Below are 20,545 nucleotides of genomic sequence, written 5' to 3' on the forward strand. Positions count from 1 at the left end.
ACATATCAAATTAATAACTAACGAAGAAGGACCCAGAGAAGACTGATTCTAAGAGTATGGAGTTTTCTGTGAGTGACAGGTACAATAAGCAGGGATGACGGGGTTGAATCCATTCAGTTTATAAACGGAGAAGTCAGCACTGGTAGCATGTCATGAGAGTGTAAGCACGAGATTTATTCAAGGAACATTTAATTAAAATGGAAGGTAATGGAAGATAGGGAGTGTAGCTCTTCCGTTGTAGAAAGTACTACATTGCTTAGATGTTTTATTACTGGGGAGAAATAATGGCTTCATGTTTTTCCAGGACACACTATGAAAGTGCTATTTAACATTTGAAAGCTACACAGATTATATTGATATAACCTTGAGAATTTTCTTTATGCTGAGTTGGGTTTGCGACTGTACATCCAAATGAGTTCTGGTGGCCTGTGTGAAGAGTTTGGGGTACTGTTATTTAAAAAGCACATTTGACAAGTACTAGAAAAGTCAGTAGTGGAGCCATTGGTTGTAATCCCATTCCTTGTGTCAGGGTGTTTTGTGAATTGATAGCCAGTTCTTGACAGGCATGACACTTCCTTAAAATATCTTCCATAACTTTCCCAGGGACTGAGATAAGACTGAGGGGCCTGTAATTTCCTGGGTCCTCCTTCAAGCCCTCCTTGTAGATGTGGTAGCATTAGCCTTCTTCCAGCCTTGTGGGACGTCTCCTGATCTTCGTGACTTCTCAAGGGTTATGGAGAGTGGCCTCACAGCAATGTCAGCAGCTCTCTTAACGCTCTCAGGTGGATGTTGTCAGAGCCCAGGGATCTGTAGGGGCTGAGCTCCTGTCATGGTTCCTGTACCAACTCTCCCTTCACTGATGATGGGTCTGCATTGGCATCGACCTCATTTCTGTTCCCAAGGGCTGGGGCCCAACCATGCTGGTAAAGATAGAGGTGAAGGTGATGCTGAGACCCTTTGCCTGCTCAGCGTTGGTGGGAACTGTTTCACCTCTGCTGTTTAACAGCAGGACAATATTTTCCTTCTGTTTATGCTGGGTGTTTTGAATCCTAGAATCATTTTAGTTGGAAGAGAGCCTCAGGATCATCAAGTCCAACCATAACCTAACCCATGTCCCTAAGAACCTCATCTAAACATCTTTTAAATGCCTCCAGGGATGGTGACTCCACTGTTTCCCTGGGCAGCCTGTTCAATGCCTGACAACCCTTTCTGTGAAGAATTTTTTCCTAATATCCAATCTAAACCTCCCCTGGTGCAACTCGAGGTCATTTCTTCTTGTCCTGTCACTTGCTACTTGGGAGCAGAGCCCGACCCCCCATGGCTCCAAGCTCCTTTCAGGCAGTTCAGAGATCAGAAGGTCTCCCCTCAGCTCCTGTTCTCCAGCTGAACCCCACAGGGCCCTCAGCCACTCCCATCACACTTGTGCTCCAGCCCCTCACCAGCTCCATTCCCTTCTCTCAACTCGCTCCAGTGCCTCAATGTCCTTATGATGAGGGGCCCAACACTGAACACAGGATTCAAGCTTTGGCCTCACCAGTGCTGAGCACAGTGGTGCAATCACTTCTGTAGTCCTGCTGGCCACACTATTCCTGATACAAGCCAGGATGCTGGTGGCCTCTTGGTCACCTCACACACATTGGCTTATGTTCAGTCGCTGTCACCAACAGCCCCAGGTTTTCCACCAGGAACTTTCCAGCTGCTCTTCCCCAGGCCTGGAGCATTCATGGGGTTGTTTTATGACCCAAGTGCAGGGTACCTTAGGAACCTTTTATTGTGGTTTTTGACATCTCTGACCAATTTCAATTTGAGCTGAACTTTTGCTTTTCTGTCTGCATCTCTGCACATCCTGGCATGCCCTTGTAGTTCTCAATGGTTATTCATCCGGTTTTCCTCCTCAGGTACACTTCTCTTTTGGTTTTGGGCAGACTCAGAAGCTCGCAGGTAAGAGAAGATGATCAGAAGCTGACTGGGACATTGGGCACTTCTGCTTTGAAGGCACTTACTATTTTCCATGTGTAGTTACAATTTCTGAGTTCACTGTTATTTCTGGTTTTTCTGTGCTGCAGTCTCTCTGACAGTGTGTTTCTCAGTCTGCTCTGATGTTCCATGCTGTCATGCTTACCCATCTAAACAGGAATAATGAAAATTCCATGTTACTGCTGTTTTCTGCCTTACAGATGCTTGTCTTCCTTAGCATGTTGCGGATGTTGTCACCAGTCTTGTCAGATCATAGTGCCAGTCAGTGCTAGCTGCAGTACTGCCTGTTCCCAGCTGGCTGTGGAATTTAAATTTCTGTCAGAAAATATTTAAACTAAATATTCTGTGGCATTTTAGATACAGTTAATGTTTTCTACTGTTTGAAATGTCAAAGCCCTAGGTTGTACCGATCTGTGGGATGTGAATGTTACCTTGTTTCTCTTAGTACTGTCTTCTTGTAGATCTACTTGTTTCTTATCTCGTTAGATAAAACTTTTCAGAGGAAAGATTTTGCTTCGTTTTGTAGTATGCACTCTGTTGAGCAGGAAATTTGTAACGTAGCTGCTGTGCGCTACTTTAAAACAAAGGTGAAATTCAATGCAGTAAAAATAACTTCATGGTTAGGTGATAAAATGGTATTGCAGTTTTACTTAGGGAATATACAGAATGAAAAGTGTTTAAAATTTTTGTCATGAAAAATGTATGCTGCTGCGTGTGATACTGCCCTGTCAAATTTCATACCAGTTACAGGAGTTGTCATTTAAGTATTTGACGCTTGCTAATTTCAGTATCATTCATATTCTCTGCAGAGGTTACAAATTCACGGTAACAACTGTCCCTGCAGTGTGACTGACAAGTTCTTGATTAATGGAGCCTGGGACTGAAATTGCAAAACAGGGTGGATCTGCTCCTGCAGTGTGGAGATGGAGCATCTGTATGCAAAGATGCTTTTCAGTCACTTTTTCTTAAGATAACTGTGAAAATAGTACTATTAATACATGTTGGAAAGCCCGTGAGATTTTAATAGAGGTAAAAGTGGCTTCTCCAGACTGCGGGCTGCCAGTCCCATTTGGGAAGGCTTCTACATTAATCTGACATCTTGTTTAGCACTGATAACACTAGAGAGTCCAATTAAAGTATTTCAAGAAGACATCCCCATACAAGGCTACATTGATTGTCCGCTGATGTGTATTGAATTTTAGCTAAATACAGCCCCGGGTGCTGTGCTGGAAAGCAGGGCAGCTTGCTCTCCGAGCTCTTAATTCCTTTTATATTGATTTGGCTGGTAATGATATAACCTCCTATTCTAATTAACTGACATCTGCATTAGGCTGAGCAAGAGCCCCCTGCTTGAGGCTGTCCACTTGTTTGTGTTTTGAAATGTGTCCTCCTGTTATGTTAGATTTTGTCCAGATTAGCTCAATCTATGCAAAACAGATCATCTAAATGATTGACTTTTCTTTTAAATATCTTGTAAAGCAAATTTGTCTTCCTGCTGCCTACTTGTCCAGGGCTTATGTTGCTGGTGAGCCTGGCCAGAGCTGGTTCACTGAATGGATGCTTTTCTAATCCTTCTCAGTGGATGATTTGCCCCTTTGACTGATTTGAGGCTGCTGAGAAATGTGGAAATTTAGGTAAAGATAGGGAATGAAGACCTGAGCATAAACGGGGCATGACTGAGCTTAACTTGAGAAACTGCGTTTGTATTTTTTTATAACATATTATACAAACTTAAAATACAAGACTCAGGTGGATAATAAATACTATGCTATCATGAATGACAGTAAGATTTCTGGTGAGATCTGAAACTAAGCTGAGATTGGTAAAAAAGAAATTTATAATAATCTAGTAAATCTATTCATATTTTCCCTTTTCTTACCATTTTATTGTGCTTGATTTACCAGATGGAAGATGTAACTTGATGATGCTTGAGAACAGAAGCCAGCCTTGAGCTCCTAGTGTTAGCATCTCAGCCCCGGAGAGGGAATATATGTCCACTGTAGGATGAATGAAACGGCTGAGATTTCACCCCAAATTTTAATAAATTCCTTCATGACAGGTCATAATCTCTCTCTGCCTAAGGGCCTTTCTGCGTTGGAAAAATATATAGAACTTGCATTTGCACTGTGATTTCTATTTGCGTATGAAGAATGAAGTGTTCAGTGCACCAGAAGTGTTCTGATGTGATAGCACTGCGTTCCCAAGTTGGATGTAGAACAGCAAACAGTTGTGTAGTATATTTGAGGACCTGGACTACTTTTGCACAAGGCTGGATTGAAATAGAGAAAAAAATATGGGAAATCTCTTAACTAATTCTGAATTCTGCTAGAACTGTCATAAAACATGCACATGCTCTAATTTGGAATGATGGGAGTGAAATCCAAAGAGCTCGAGGCTGGAAGAATTAGCTGCTAATCTCTCATTTCTACAAAAAGACTAAGCAATTCTTGGTTTACAGCCCTGAAAACCTAATGGAGCCCTGGGGATCACTGACACAACAGGCTTCTCAGAGCCACTGGCACTTAGCAAAACTGACTTCAGCTAATCAAAAGATTCTTTTGGGAGAGGAAGGAAAAAACCCAACAACAAACCTGCTGGTTGGGAAAGCTGCAGAACGAGTAACTGTGCGGGGGTGGCTGAAGAAATTTCAGTTCCTTGCAGTGGGCTCAGTGACCTGTAATTGACACTGTAATTGGCAAACTGAAACAGAGGAAAAGTAATCCAGGTTCTAGACTGGTGGGGAAAAAAGTGAAAGGGAGGAGAGCAGAGTGGCACTTTGCTTGCTCTTTGTTAAAACATTTCAATGCGTTATGTGTGAATCTGCAAGCACCTAAGAGCCTACAGCAATGATAACTGCAAAGAGGACAGAACTGTCCAGTGCACATGGTCTGCAATGTCAACATGCCCCGTTATGAAGGAACATTTGCCATTATTCAGACTCTCATGCCATTATTCAGACTCTCATGCCATTTTCCTGTAGTCCTCAGTGAAATGAAGCACTGAATTACAACTGATACCCCACAGTTCTTGAAGGTCCTTGGCAATTTCTGAAGAGCTCACGGTGAAATCTGTGATGCAGGGTTCTTAACTGGCATGTAGATTTGCAGCCAGCTTGGTTTTAATAGTGTCCTTTCCTTAGGAGAAAACACATTTTATTATGTTCTGCTTACAGCTGTTGAGTCCCAGATGTTTTGAGAAATCGGGAAGGGGGTATCACCCTTTCTATAGTCCACTGGAATGCCTGATAGTGTAAGAGCAAAGCCAGAATAACTAAAATAGGACAAATATTGTGAAAACAGTTTTGAGTTCCACTTGCTCTGTTTAGGGACTTAGGGCTGCAAGGAACATCCTGTGTCATCAGGTCCAATCTCCTGTTCTCACAGTCACAACTTCATACATGTAATCTGTCACATAATACTTGTTTTTTCTGAGAGCAAGTATGCTATGATTTATATGTCTCACAATAGCAGAATAAATGTTTTTATCTCAGTGGAGTTTAAATTAGCAGTTGTGGATGCCAGGGGAACTTATCTGCAACAGCAATTCCAGCATTATAAAGCAGCTTGCAGCTCTTTCTTGCTGACTATGTCACTGTAAAACAAGACCTTAATTTTGACTCTGTATGTGTTGTAGTGGAGATGTTGCCATGTAATGTTCCTCCTTGACCCAATGCCAAAAAGTTAAGAACAGGAATGGACATAGTTTAGAACAAGCAGCATAATTCCAGGAAAACATTTCTGCTTTCCCTACCAGAGCAGCCTACTGGAAGGAGGAAGGTGGGAATATAAAGATCAAAATCTTTATTTTTGGATGCGAACGTGGAATCCTTGATGGTTGTGGCAGGAGAAACAAAACTGGTGTCTCGCAGCTGTTTTCTTCTTGCATGATCTTAGAGAGGGTGTTACATTAACAGAGAATATGTGTGTGTTGTGTAGTGAAAGTGGAATAAAAATCGTTAGAGATATAGTTCCAGTTGCTCTAACTCTGTTTAGCACTTTTTAGAATTTTGCTCTTTGTTTTGATCAGAGGTTGCTGATATATAATTAAGTCGAAGACCAATTTACTAATTAATTTTATTTCAGTCAAATAATCAGTAGAACATTTCTCAGTCTTTTTATCTACACGCAGAGATAATTGTAACATTCTCAAGCTCACTAGCGGTTCTTGCAAAGTGTTTCTGGAGGCTCAGTCTACATCTCTTAGCTCTTAAAGCATGTAGTGGTGTGAACTCAGTGATCCTGGCCACACAAGAAAAAAAGGCAAAGATTATTTTTCTCTCTATTAGGATAAGCTATTTTAATGTTGCTTAATACATTTTGTCATCTGCTGGGGGGAGAAGAGCAGCTAAACCTCATGCCTTACAGGAAAACAGGTGGGACCAGTAAGAAGAAAGATGAGCCAAAAATCACACAATTATTTTGTGCTAGCTTAATGGCTGCCTCGTTCTGCCCAAAGGTAAAGCCATAGTTATCAGGACCATTTATCAGGTACACCATTTTTATATAAACTTGTTTAAAGAAGGGTAGAGCCCCTTTTTCATCTTAATTAGACAGTAACCTATTGATTCCAAGTGGGCCTTCATTTTCTAATTATTTTGTACATAATATAATGTCATTAAACATCTTTAAGTGGACAGGATTACTCTAAAAGCTTCAGCTCCAGAGCTCTAATATTAGGCTTTTGGCATTCATCCCTGTGTGTGAAAAGCAGTCAGTTTGTTTACCAGGAATTTAGATTCGCATTACTGGGGGAATTAGCAGTGAGCTATTAGTCTGAATCAAGCACTTAACAATTGCTGATCATCTCCTCCTGGCCTGGGGATAATGGAGGTGATCAGCTGTAAATGGAGAGTCTGTGGGGCTATTTTCATGAAGGCACTTGGAGAAAGTGCTGCCTGCCCTGACCCCGCTAACCCCCAGCTTCGCAAAAACCCAAACACCGAGCGGCTTCCTGGAGGAGGGCTCGTCACCGCTGAGAAGAGCTTCCATTAGAGACTGAGCCCAGCTCAGCCTCAGCACACCCGCTCTCCTCTGGAGAACGGTTCAGCCACAGAGTCCCCGCGGTGGGAGCGATGAGGCTCTGATGGTATTTACAGGATCTGCAGCGCGGCGGCTGCTCCGCTCCAGCGTTCAGTGCCTCCTGCCGCTCCCCTGCGGGCCCCAAAGCTTGGTCTGGCTCGTGGACAGGTCCAAGTTCACTTTGAAAGTTTTCCTTCTTGTTCTTGTGTAAAGTTGCCCACCATTTTAGCAAATAGAATGACTTACGATTTTTAGGACGTATTGAAAAATACCGCTGAACCTGTAGTGTTGTCAATTCGAAGTTAGGTTTTACTGTGAGGTTTTAAGATTCATGCCAGGGATTCTTGCTGAAACATGCATTTACTGGAGGCAGTGAGAATGGTTTTATTGAGGCAAGGACACAATGATTTTGGACTTCCAAATTCAAGGCTTATCTCCGGCATCACCTTCCTTATGTCCTGAGGCAAGAGATGTGCATTGCTTGTGTCGCTTGTCACACAAGAAACAATTGCTCTAGCACAGTGACTGAGCTCGCTGCTGGACAAGGACTATGTTGATGCCCTTTGTAAATGCTACCTCAGACCATGCTAAGGGATCTAAAGCTGTGTCAGAGTTCTAGAAGCCACATCTGAAGTACCTGACAGTGTCTGTAAAAGTTGTTGTTAAGGTCGCTTTGTAAGAGATTCTGTCTACCTCGGTTCTTTAAATTTCTTTCCCATAATGCCTCCAGCAGCAGGAGACAAGGAATGTAGCTGCTATTAAATGCAAAGGAAGGCAGACTTCTAGAGTTGCAAGATAAATTTTATTAGCGAGATTTGGCATTATTTTACATTTTTAAAAATACTCTACATCACAAGAATTAGAAGGTTCCCTCATTTTATATGCTTGCTGAGAGCTCAATGTTAAGAGTGTCAGGGTAGAGAATTTTTATTAGATTATTTTTTATTTAGACCAAAGGTACTCACAGGATTTTGTATTCCAGTTTCTGAGGAACGGAAGCTGAGGGGTTTCTGTAAATTACCCTGTAGTATGGTTAGTAAGAACTGCTCTGAATGCATTTAGGTAACTTGGCCAGTCTTCCAACATCAGTGGTACTAAAAGAACTGAACTGGTACTGATATTAGCCTGACATTTCTTGGTAGTAGTTATACCTGTGCATGCATGTATGCTGTGTAGTTGAAAAACTGGTATTTGCAGACCAGGTGTTAAAAAAGCCTATGTAAAAATGGGTTTGTACTCATAGCAGTGCGAGTACCTGTGAATGCAGATGTAGAGGAGAATTTTGTTTGCAGTTATTGATGAACAAGCCTAAGAGGCAGTGTGTATATAAAGGTACTTATGTACATGTGAAAGGGACAGAGGACATTTGGAGGAAAACCCAAACTTACATGTTTTACTTTATTTTCAATCTAGAGCAGGATTTCGCTGAATGTCAAGCATTTTCCTGTGTAATCCAGAACAAGACAGGAGGCTGCAATTGCAATCAATAACCTCCTTAGTAGGGATAAGGGGCCAAAGGTCCACAGTGCTGTGAATATGAACAACAAAACGCTGATACCTTTTTCCATATCAACCTGTCTTAGAACACTGAAGTGGGGAAAGAAGAAAGACGATAGTGCAGATGAGTAGAAGATGAATGTAGTACACCGTGTGTGGTGCAGGCTGCTCAGGGAAGTCTAGTCTACCTTTCTCCCAAACATCCTCACTGATTTGTGGAATATTGGAAAGAACACGATTTTCTTTTTCCCTGTCACTCTCTACTGAGTTCCGCAGATAACAGATGCTATTACCCTGCAGTCAAGAGTCTTGACACGTTTCTGGTCCCACTGTATGGAGGATGGTCTAATGTAGATTTTAGAATATGGTAACATGGACTCTGTTTTCATTAAAGAATAGTAGTAAAAATGGAAGCAGTGCTGTCTCTTGATCCAGATAGCTGCATTTCGGTAGGTAATTGGAAATACCAGCATTTGTACTCCTCTTAATTGAGGAAACATGATATTTGTTCATACTGCATGGAAATAAGATGTTGCTTCTCTGTATGAAAGGAGGCGGTTCTGTCTCAGACCGTGCTTTCCTTGCCCTACCTGCCTGGGAAGTAAAGAGGGGGCTGGAATTTGCAATGGACATGTTAGCACTGCAGAAGCACAGCTACTCTGATACACGTGGCAGTGGAAGGTTCTGTAATATGAAGGTGTCTGACAGTGACTGGGAACCACATCATTCTACCTAGCTGGTGCTTTCCTGGCACAGCGTAAAGAAAATATCCACTTGTTCTGCATCTACTCAGGATTGTAGTAGTGTTTGGCTGTGTGTAGTATTGTTAAGATCTGTTGTAGCTTATAGGATGAGCAAGGGGCAAGTCCACCAGGAGCTGCTTTAAGCTGAGTTTCTAGCTATCCTGAAAGCGTAGGCTGGCTGATGAGGCAAGTCTTGAACACAATTGATTGTGGACTATTAACCTATGCTCAGAAATCAATATTCACTTAACATCACTTTTTAACACGCAAATGCAGTACAAAATAACAGCAGTTACACAGTGCACACATTTACACACAGAATAAACAGGTCATGAAATAGAACTTGCAGAGGAGGGAGGAGGTTGGGCAGGCAGTGTGGAAGGGGACAATGAAGGCTTGAGTATGCCAAGAGGTACAAGGTAGTTGCAGCTCCCAGAGATTTTTTGCAGCTGAATGTCCCAGAGGTTTTGTGGTAAATACAGCTTCAGAGAGCTATATGCATCCTCTCAGCATTACTAAAAAGGTTTGTCCTGGGGCCAGGCACAGTCATCCTTTGCTAGATAAGACTAAGTTTACTGGAGTTGAGCACAGAAATCCATCTTTAACCACAAAGCCCAAGTCTGTTGCTAGCTGTCATAATGCATGAAATATATATATATATATCTCTGTTGCAAGGGGCAAAACAGAAAAGAGCAAGAATATAAACTGGAGTATGGTGTCCTTGATCTGGGATGGGATTTTTCATATACTTGAATTAATTTGACAAGGGAACTGAAAGTAATCCAGCACTGGTGTTTACCAGGGACTTTATGTGCATGTTTATTGATCTTTACTTGCAACCCACCCTGGAACATGGCCTTCTAGTCTTCAGGATGGTATGCTGGATTCTGTGCCTTGACAGACCCCCACAAACCTCACCAAGTTCAATAAGGCCTGCTGAACTTCAGCCTGGAGAGAAGCTCTGGGGAGACCTCACTGTGGCTTTTCCATATATGAATGGGGTAAGAGAGACTTTTTACTAAGGCCTGTAGTGACAGGACAAGGGGCAACAGGTTTAAACTGAAAAACTGTAGGTTTAGATTAGACATAAGGAAGAAATGTTTTATTATGAAAGTGGTGAGACACTGGAACAAGTTGCTTATAGAAGTTGTGGATGCCCCCACCCTGGAAGTGTTCAAGGTCAGGTTGGATGAGGCTTTGAGCAACCTCGTTTGGTTAAAGCTGTCCCTGTCCATGGCAGAGAGGTTGCACTAGATGACTTTTACAGGTCGCTTCCAACCCCAGTTATTCTATGATTGTATGCCTGAGGAATAGCTCCAGAAGCGGTGGTGGTAGGACACGCTGTCAGATCCCTCCCTGGAGTTAGAAACCAAACCCTGCACAAGTTCTGTCAGAACTCGGACCTCTGTTTTAAATTGTGCTGGAATATTAGTCTGACTGCTACTGAAAACGCTAACACAGTGGAAGCAATGGTTGCCCAGCATACCTGCAGAGCTCAGCATAAACTGACTGGGGTAAAGTGGGGTGCAAGTCGGGGGAGGTTTCCAGTGGCTGCTGTTCTGGGTTAAGGCTCTTCCATTCCTCTTTTCTGGAAGCCGCCTGTTTCCCAAAGGTAAATCAGTAGTGGAAGGTGCCTGGATATAGAACAAGATTAATAATATGGGAAAGAAAGATGCCATTTACGCAAAGTTAACGTGGGCTCAGCAACAAGGGCAGCAACAGTGCCAGAGACGGCCAAGAAATAGCAGCTCCAGAATATACAGAGGAGGCCATAGGCAGACTGCTGTGTTTGGAGATGTCTCGCTGTGTCTTCCCTTCAGCCACCTAGGAAATGAAGAGGAGGAATGAATCCCCGTCAGACGCGTTTATGCTCAAATGTCTGGCTGCAGAACCTGCAATTCTGAGCACTGGTGTGAGACTTTAGGAAACTCCTGTGACCATTTCTGCTCGTATGTGGGAGGAATAGCTTGAGGTGAAATGGTCCAGGGTTCTGCATGCATGTGGCATCCCTCGCTTTGATGTCCAAAATCACACATTTCTGTATCAAGTACCATCTCTAAGCCATTTGACTCGCTACTTTGTGAAAGCTACAAAGCAATGCATACCTGGGACATTTCTGAAGCAAGAGATGTGCTGGCACTGTCTCCTTGGAAGCTTAGGGAAGATGAATAAAATAAGTCCTCTTGTCTTTCTAGAGCTGTCTGCTTCAGGTGCATTTGAGACCAAATGGTATTTTCTGCAAACAGAAGTGAAGCGAGAGTCTTATAGTGCTTTTCTTTCGTACACCTTGGAGTCTAGTGAACAGAAGCCTAGGGGAGCTATTTTAGGAAATGCACTCACGGGCTGTATGGCTTTGATTTAGAGTATACCTTTCTCTGTTCAGTGAATGGCCTGTTAGTTTGTGGGTTCACTCATGAGGTTGAGCAGACTGCAAAGGTAATTTGCGCTGTACTTGAGGGCCTCTGGGACTTTCCCAGCTGTCTGTTTGGTAAGGGGCAGGTATATAGTACCTCAGATGGGGTGTTCAGGCTGTAGGTGTATCTACAGTGCTGGGTGTAAGGCTTTTCTATACAGCAGGAGGAAGGTTTAAATATTAATCATTTATCTAATGATCTTGGTTTCTTTGATAGCCTTTGGAAGCTTTTACAAACATAAAATATTTAAATCTTTTTAATGTCTGTTGCTAAAATGCTAGGGAGATAAAAAAAAAAATAAAGATTTAGGATTACATAGTCGCATGTAACAGGATTTTTGTAACCGCTATGCTGTTGAATCTAATCATGGGGTATGTCAGGAGCTGCTTGTCTTGACAAAGTGAGGGCCAAAGGCAAGCACAGGAAAGGATGGGGAAGGGGGGAACCTAAAGCCCGTAATCCTGGTGCACTGATGTGGTTACTCAGCCACCTATGGACACAGCATGTCTGACCTGCCCTGGTGATCTTTTTGCAACCCCTTCATTTGAATGCTGTTTGGAAATAGGTTCATGGTGTTTGAGATGAACAGAAGTGTTGCCAAAACACAGAGACACTTCTGAGAGCAGATCCAGCCTGGTCCTATAGGTTGGATAGGAGACTATAGAGACACTGCAGCAGACACAACTATACGCAAGGGCAGTGCCATGTAGGATCTTAAAATCAAGAGGATTTTAATTTCTCTGTGCTGAGCTGTTTCTCTGATTCTGTGATACAGACAATGCTTACCAAGGCATTTGTTGCTCTCAAACATGCCGAGTATCTGGTCACACTTCTCCTTCTGGTTCCCGCTGCTCTCGCATGTGCACCACAGGGACACCTCCACGCTGGAGTTACTGATGTAGTTGGGTGTCATGGGCGTGCCTGTCCCAAAGCCCCAGAAACTGCAATCAGGATTTACTTCACCAAATGAAAGATACCTTGCGTGCCCTGTTCCATTAAAGGAAACGCTGCCCTGGGGCAGAAGCCTTCCTTTGCAATCTGCCTGTGACCCACGAGAGGTCAGGAGCCCTGCGAGCTGACCCAGGCCTGGGGAGTCTGTCTAAGTCTGCTGGGCTGTGAGGAAGCGCAGAGATCACTGCCCCTGGCTCAGGCAATGCGATGGTGAGGTGCAGCGATACCTGAGGCTGGCGCAAGAATTGGACTGAAGGATGTGAAGCATCTGCAGGGACTCGACTGCGGTATGAGCACATGGCAGCGAAAGGTGCTCTTCTTGTGTACCTGGCAACACTGTGTGTCCAAATGCCTTTTGCCAAACGAATGCTGCACATCTGTAGTGTGCAATTCAGCCAGAGTTCATTTGGCACAAAAACAAAAGAGATGTCTGGAAAACCAGAGGGTACAGTCTAGATTTACAGCTTCTGAGATATTGCTGCTCTTTACAGCTCCTCTTTTGAGCCACTCTGAAAAAGTATTAGCGGGTTGGCAGTGAATGCCTAAAACCAAAGACGACCTTCCTTCTAACAGCTGGTGGTGCCACATTTTGGCTGGCTCTGAGAAGACAGTGTATACAATACTAACAAATCATCAGGAGTCCAAAAGGTAGTGAGGGGATGTCATGTTTAATCACTGCTGTGACTGGGACTCCTGCAGCAGGAATGACTTGGTTCATGCAGGCCCAGAGAGCCCTGCTGGTTCGGCATTTAAAGCACATTGCAGCAGCTGATGATGTAAACATACGTTCAAAAACCTCCATCAAGTGCTGCTGATTTGGCAGCAGAGGATGGGACAAAGTGTGATAAATGCCATGGAAGAGCTCTCCTTGGACTGCATTTACCCCAGGAGCAAGAGGGAGGAGCACTAGCATCACTTAGGCAAGGGCATGTTCACTAGTTTACTGAGCACTGTCTCCTGCAGGAGAGCAAGATGTTCCTTCACAGCATCAGCGTATGCCTGCAAGGCTGTGGCCTGAAAGCAACCAGCCTTTGTGTTTCTGTGGGTATCACTTACCAATCATGCCCATGTAAGCCTGCAGGCACACAGCACGGTTGTGCTGAGAGCAACCATCTGGAGACATGTCTGCAGGTTGACAGTTCTGTTGGAAGTCAGCCAGTCGGGATCTGTGGGAAGGAAAATGAGACCATCAGTGTCGATGCTGTTCTCTTGGCTCATGTCTGCTGCTGCTGGACCTACTTGCAGATATGGTCTTCTAAGCAGGAGTCCAGAAGCCAGAGGCAATTTGGTTTGGTGCTGTACTGGAAGGAACAATCGGGAACTATAGTTTTCCGGCGTCGTTCTCCACAGAGTTCATCTTTACATGGACAGAATAGGATCCTTTTGGTGAAATCCTCGGGGACTTTCTCAAAGAAATTCCTTAGCCCTTTGTGGCATTTGCGACGGTCACACACGTCCTCGCTTCCCGCTCCCTTGGTGCAGGTAGAGGCGTAGTCTGTGCGTAGCCGAACACACTTCTTGCTCAGGTTGCAGACATGAGTTGCTTTCAGGCATGGATTTGTTGCATCTCCTGATAACTGTGAGCCTATAAAGCCAAAAGAAACCCAGAAACAGAGAAGCGAGTCTCCAGAAAAGATTCTGCGTGGAAACAGGAACAGTCCTGACTGGATGGTCAGATTGGGAACATCAAAAAGAACACAGCAGATTAGTCCTGCTATGTGCCTGTAGTATGACATGGCAGTTATACTGGTTACAAATATTATTTTTCTTTGGTTCACACTGGGGTGTTTGTTTCAGAGAATGCATCATTGTGGGTTATTCCCTGTTTCATGGGCCTGGATCTGGGGCTATATTTACATTCAGCAGGGGGGACAAATGGAGGCAAGTACCCAGAGCAGGCATTCCTCTGATTAAAGGGGCCATTACCCCAACTTGTTGTTCTTAATATAAGAAAGGGCAGCATTATATCATGAAAGCATTGCAGTTCTTACCTGATATCAGAGCCGCCAGTTTATTATAATCTGTTTGCCAGTGCTCTTCATTTGCTGGATTCTCATAGGGAGAGGTCTCCAAATGGAAATAACCTAGGCAAGATACAAGACATTTTATGCAGTGGGAGAAATGCTTTGTGACCTGCCTTTCTTTTTTTTTGTGTGTGTCTTATTTGTACCAGGTTGTTTCCTCAGGCCAGAGTTCAGAGATGCTCTGTCTTGCTCAAAGCCAAATGCCAAGAATGGTTCTGCTGGAGATGCAAAGGTATTATTGTGTAAAAACAGCATTACATTTTGTCATCAGATTCCCTCTGGCTGGAATTTGGTCTGTGTTGTCACTTGGTTTTTTTCAGCATCAGTACTAGTGAGATGTGCAGCATAAGTGGTCTTTAGTGGGAGGCCAAGCAGAAGCATCCCACTAAAGCTGGAAAAAGGCAGCATGCTCAAGGATGCCGTTACACCGTGTGTCATAAATGCATGTCCATTTTCAGTGACGGACAGACATGAATATTTTGAGGTGATTTTCGTGGCAGTTTCTCCTCACAGCACTAAATCCAACTGTCTCAGAATAGCTATCTTTGTTTCTTAGGGTCCCTGGTGTATTTGAAGGGCCGGTCCCAGACCAGATCAGTTTTCTCTGCTTATCGAACAGAGCAGTAATGACCCCTCTTCACGAGGAGATGTGGTCCCAAAGTGATACCTGCAGTGCTGGGACGTGGCCTTTTGCAGTTGTGTTCAGATGGGGGACAAGCGCAAGCCTTACTAGTACCTTGTAAATTCATATTATTTCATCTCACCATCTGTCATGCTGGAGTGAACGGTCCAGAAAATGCGTAAGCAGTGCTCCTGTCTCTTCATGCGCCGGTGACACTTGCAGTGCAGCAAAGAGCTGTTTGCCAGGCCTAGCTCTGCGTTCAGACATCGGACCCTGCTCTCATGGTCCAGGGGAAGGAAGCGAGTCTTAGCAAGGGCACAGTGTTCCAGGGTCCTGTATGTGGCATTGCAGGTGGAGTCTGAGAGGCACAGCTGTTCTGCTGCCACGCAGTCACTCCTTGGCAGAGCCAGGAGGTCTCCTGGTCAAGCAAGAAAACATCGTTAGGATTACAGTAATGATGAACACTGCACAAGCACCTTGTCAGTGTTCTGTGTTCAATAAGGACTCCTCTCAAGAGGCAGAACTGCCCGGGGTCCTTCATATGGAATAGTAAAGAACAAAAGCTGCCTCCATTTAGAAACAAAAGGATGAGTATTAATACTTGAAGGAGGAGACAAAAGTTTAAAAAGTCTCAAAAATAATTTTATTTAGCAGACCCTTTTTTTATCACTCTTTCAACTTGCCCAGGATCAGGGATGGCTCTGCATTTTATGGAGTGGTAAATCCCTGTGGAAACCTTGCCATTGCTGAGGCCTGCTTTGAAGAAGCTCCGCTCTCTGGGTAATGAAAACTGCAGTGCAAGAAGCACATAGCAACACCACCCTGTGTGCTGTGAGTCAGTGCTGCTGCCATTGCTGAACTGCACACCCGTCGTTAAGAGATGTACTGAGAAAGCCATTTGTAGAGTGTAAAAACAACTACTGAGCTTGGAAACTTAAGAATGTGTATTTTTTGCGTAATCGGAGAGATCTTAAACATAAGATGCAAGTAGTTTTGTACAGAAGTGCTGATATGCAATCAGTTTAAGTATATAGAACCCAGTCCTTGAGATCCCTGCCAAAAACACAGGGATGCAGGCTTGGCCTTCCAGCTTTCATCTGTTCATGACTGTGAACTCTGACTGCATCTCTGTGTGTTGGTATATTTGTGTAACACATGCATTGATTATATACACACACAGACACAGCCCGGCACCGCCTTATGTGGAAGTATTAAGTAATCTCAAACTAACAATATGATCTTTAAAACTAGTCTTTTTTTCAGCTTTTACAATTTTTTATATGGACTGCTGTCTCCTAAAGGTAATACTGGAATGATACCTAGCAATATGTTGTCACAAATAGGTGAATTCAGTCTATAATCTTTCGTCATTTCTGTAGTATATGAATCTGTGTCTACAGTATAAGGACAATGAACACCCAGAACAAGACTGTTTGCTAATAGAATGTACATATAGGATAGTACATTTCTTCCCTTCAGGCTGGTTTTAGGAAATGACTCTGCTGAGCCTTACATCTCCCTTTAATGTTCTTTGGGTACATGATCTTTCCTATCATTCTCGTGTTCAGCAGGTACAATAGCACTATTTCAGCCTGCTTTCTCTACCGATTAGAAAGAAATCTTGGTACTGCTTATATTACCTGGTATACCACCTTCACCATCTATTTATTCTTTCACTTCCTTCACTTTTGCTGGCTTCATCATTTTTTTGCTGTAAGCTGCATAATTCCATGCTAGTCTGCTTCTCAAACTTTCTACTTTTCTTACAGCTCAGCAATACTATCTAGGTGTCTCTGTCTCACTTTACGAATTTCTTTGCTATTCTAGCAACTTAGTGTGCTTTGTTCATCTGGCTGTTACATGGAGACTGTATGACTTTGTAAGCTCCCTGAAAAACAGATCTCCCATGGGAAATGCTTTGCACCCAGCACAGTAAGTTTTGGTTAGGCATTACACCTGGACACAACCTTAATGAACATTCTGAGTGTAATGACATCCTGTAAGGTTGCAATCAGTGCAAATTCCCAATAGCAAATCAGTCCATTCTCTCCAGTAGCTTTTGGAACCCTAATCTGAGTTAATCAGTCTGCCCCACCAGACCAGACTGAAGTGCCATCTCTGCAGCATCCCGTGTCCAGCAGTGGCTTGCAGCAGCTGTTGTAGAAAGTTCATAAAAGGACAGGCTGAGAGAGTTGGGGTGTTCAGCTGGAGAAGAGAAGCTCCAGGGAGACCTTACTGCAGCCTTTCTGTACTTAAAAGGGGCTGATAAGAAAGATGGGGACAGACATTTTAGCGGGGCCTGTTGCAACAGGACAAGGGGTGATGGTTTTGAACTAGAGGAGGGAGATTCAGGCTGGACATGAGGAAGAAATTGTTGCCCTGAGGGTGGTGAGAGCCTGGCCCAGGTTGGCCAGAGAGGTGGTGGCTGAACCATCCCTGGAGACATCCCAGGCCAGGCTGGATGGGTCTCTGAGCAACCTGAGCTGGTGAAGATGTCCCTGCTTATGGCAGGGGGGAGTGGGGGAGCTGGGAAGGTCCCTTAAACCCAAACTGTTCTCTGACAGGATGTACTTTCCTCTCCTTAAGAATTCTGCTCAGCAACAACCTGAGCTTGAAGTGACGTTTTTAGAACTTTAAAGTGATATGGTAATTGCCAAGGTAGAGCAGAGCTGGGTGTAAGCGGATCGACTGTGTTTCTACCACAGGCCTCTATCAGATGCTTCAGGTGAAGGCGCTGTAAACCTCAAGTATAAAAGTCCGCCTCTACAGACATAATTTAATAGCTATGCATTGTCTTAATCCCTAATACTTGACATGCTCTTTCATTTTTAAAACCTTGTCTTAGTACTCCAGATAATAACGTGAAAGAATGAGAAAGCTAATTCTTTCCTAGACCTATGGCCTTGGTTGCAGAACATGTGAAAGGTGCATGTGTATGGGAGTCCCTTCTGTAGCTGGAAAAAAAATAAATAAAATGTGATAATCAATGCACAGACTATGATTATTTATACCTTAGAAAAGAGGGATAGGTAATACAATACCCCTTTATTCTCCCTTTTCACTCCATGTCTTATCAAATATATATGTATTATTTCAATGCCCTTGGTGCACCATGCTCTTGGTAGAGGATGACTGCAGAAGGGAACCCTTCCTTTATTAAGCACAGTTACCAAAGAAGCGCTAGTATTTGCACATGGGAGATTGTGGGAAATCTATTGTAATCGTGGCTGTGAGTGCTGTAGCGAGGTCTCCGTGCAATCACCCAGTTTTATAGCAGTTGTTGTGATTTCAGCAGCTGCAGCTTTTTCTGAATATAAAGTGCTAACATCTCATTGCCAAGGTCTAGGAATGCTTTAGAGCAGTTTTGTAATTTCTGTGTTTCTAGTCACATCAGCCATGAAGACTGCAAAAGAGATTAATTAGGAAGAGGAGTAATTTGTATCCTCAGCTCCTGTGACCTGTCAGTACTAGAAGACTAGGACGAAGAGCTGCATCTCTGCAGGAGCTCCTTGCGTTGGTCTTCGCAAACTAAGCCTCATCTCGGAAACTATCAGCCTGAAGCATTTCAGAGAGGGAACGCAAGCAAGGTTGGTATCAGACCGAGCTTTCGGCAGTCAGTGTCAGAAAGGTCCAGCCAGGCTCCTGCTGCGCCGAGGGCTCCGCTCCCGGCACCTGCCCGTTTCGCTCGAGGGGACCAAGGCGGCCCCGGGCAGCTCCTCCCGCCTCTCCCCGAGGACAAGCGGAGCGCTCTCGGCTCCGGCTGAGGCAGCCACTCGCCTTTGCCCGGCCTGAGGAGCAAGTTCTCCCCGCCGCTCGCGGCTGCCGGGCCGGTGGCCGGGGAAGGGAGGGGCGGCCCGGGGAGCCACCCCGCACCGGGCGCGGGTCCCGCTCGCCCCCCGCCTGGAGAGGGACGGGGGACGCGCCGCTCTGCCCCGCCGCGCCCAGCCCAGCCCGCCCCGCTCCGCTCGCCGCCCCGCGCGCTGTTACCGGCTCGGGTGAGGAGCAGCCCCAGCAGCAGGGCGAGCCCCATTGCTCGCGGTCGGTCGCTCCGAGCTCTGGAGCGCAGCTCACATCCTCCGCGCATCCCCCGCGGGCTGAGCAGCCCCCGCCCCGCCCCGGCCCGGCGCCCCCCGGCCCGCCCCGTCCAGCTGCGCGCGGCGAGCGCCGCCCCGCGGCCCGGCCCGAGGCGCGTGCCCGAGGCGGGGCCGGGCCGGGGTCTGCGCCCCCGCCGCCGTGTCCCCGGAGCGCCCCGCGGGCTGGGGCGCGCTTCCCAGACAAGATTTGCAAGGACGTTTCAAAAGGGGCGCGTTTGAAAGGGGCTGTCAAGACCGTTGATTCATAGCACGTCGTAGCACTGGAGCAAAACTGGGACTGCTCGAGGAGGAGCACCCACAGGGCTGTACTTCGGTAAATGAAAGTCTCAGCAGAGGGAGTGTTGGTGGAGGGGACGAATGCGGACTGGCTTTTGAATAAATTCCTTTTGTGCTTCTTTGGTCTGCAAGAGGGATGAATGAACTTCTGGCTCCTTCCTGTTGGCTTTGTTGTGAAGGGTCTTATTTCATTATCTTGCCTGTTGCTGGCTCTTCCTTGGCTGAGCTGTTTGTCTGTATCCACAGTAAGGATGGTGTTTCTGACAGCCCACCTGGCATTTAGGCAGCTGGGCTTCAATTTGAACAGGTCCTGCTTTTTAGTTTGCATCCTAAGGTCAAATTAACTGATGTGAAAAAGTAGCTGTCCAACGTTGCATATCAAACATTAGTATATGAAAATGAGGCAAACCTTATGCAGTTCAATTATTTGCACAAGTAGAGAGACCTGCCCCATCTGCCCCAAAAGCCCAACAGAAAGAGTAATTATTGTGCAAACACATTAAATATTCACAATCCAACTCAGTGGTGCCTTCCTCTTCTTGGGTTTTGAAAAAGATTAGTCCTTCTGCTTACTGTAGGAAACCGCTGTGGGAGAGTTCTGAACGTGAACAAGTTGTCCACAGATGCTGGAGGGTCTTATTTCATGCTGAAGGAGGAAAAAATCATTCTCACCATGGCTCCAAGTCGAATAGTTGGAGAAGCTTGAGAAAAGTGGGATGGATGGATCGGTCCAGCTTGGTACAGGAGAATAGTTTAGAAGATATTTCAAGTTTCTTTCCAGACTGTTTTTCTGATTCTGTGATTATAAATCTTCACCCAAGACCCACTGAAATGATCCATTAACTCAGCTTTGAATTATGCTCTGCAGCAGATTAAAAAAACACAGGGAGAATTCTTCCTTCCATGTCAAAGCTGGATGCTGCAGCAAG

General features: G+C 44.8%; 1 protein-coding gene and 1 long non-coding RNA gene across 2 annotated transcripts in view; one reads left to right on the forward strand and one right to left on the reverse strand.

Annotated features, from left to right (window-relative positions):
- Window positions 1–20,545, forward strand: part of LOC136107996 (uncharacterized) — a 31,512-nt gene that overhangs the window by 6,662 nt on the left and 4,305 nt on the right. The window contains exon 4 of the long non-coding RNA XR_010652347.2: window positions 18,632–18,833. This is a non-coding gene — a long non-coding RNA (uncharacterized lncRNA). The remainder of the gene's footprint in view (window positions 1–18,631; window positions 18,834–20,545) is intronic.
- Window positions 7,776–19,347, reverse strand: GFRA3 (GDNF family receptor alpha 3). Its single transcript, XM_065849433.2, has 8 exons — window positions 19,234–19,347; window positions 15,389–15,664; window positions 14,592–14,684; window positions 13,840–14,185; window positions 13,657–13,766; window positions 12,436–12,570; window positions 11,341–11,471; window positions 7,776–11,059 (listed from the first exon to the last, which is right to left on the reverse strand). Exons 1-8 carry the CDS (start codon window positions 19,328–19,330, stop codon window positions 10,925–10,927), a joined length of 1,323 nt encoding a protein of 440 aa, XP_065705505.1. The 5' UTR covers window positions 19,331–19,347; the 3' UTR covers window positions 7,776–10,924.

This window comes from Patagioenas fasciata, chromosome 14, assembly GCF_037038585.1.
Source record: "Patagioenas fasciata isolate bPatFas1 chromosome 14, bPatFas1.hap1, whole genome shotgun sequence".
Classification (NCBI taxonomy): domain Eukaryota; kingdom Metazoa; phylum Chordata; class Aves; order Columbiformes; family Columbidae; genus Patagioenas; species Patagioenas fasciata.

Bases quoted from the DNA above. Each gene is read 5' to 3' on its own strand.
- GFRA3 (XM_065849433.2), bottom strand. From the start codon at position 19,330: ATGCGCGGAGGATGTGAGCTGCGCTCCAGAGCTCGGAGCGACCGACCG. The intron at 11,472-12,435 runs GTAAGCATTGTC...TTCTGTTTGCAG, and splicing joins TGAGAGCAACAAATGCCTTG to AAAATACCATTTGGTCTCAA. The intron at 11,060-11,340 runs GTATGCATTGCT...TTCATTTCCTAG, and splicing joins TTGCTTCAGAAATGTCCCAG to GTGGCTGAAGGGAAGACACA.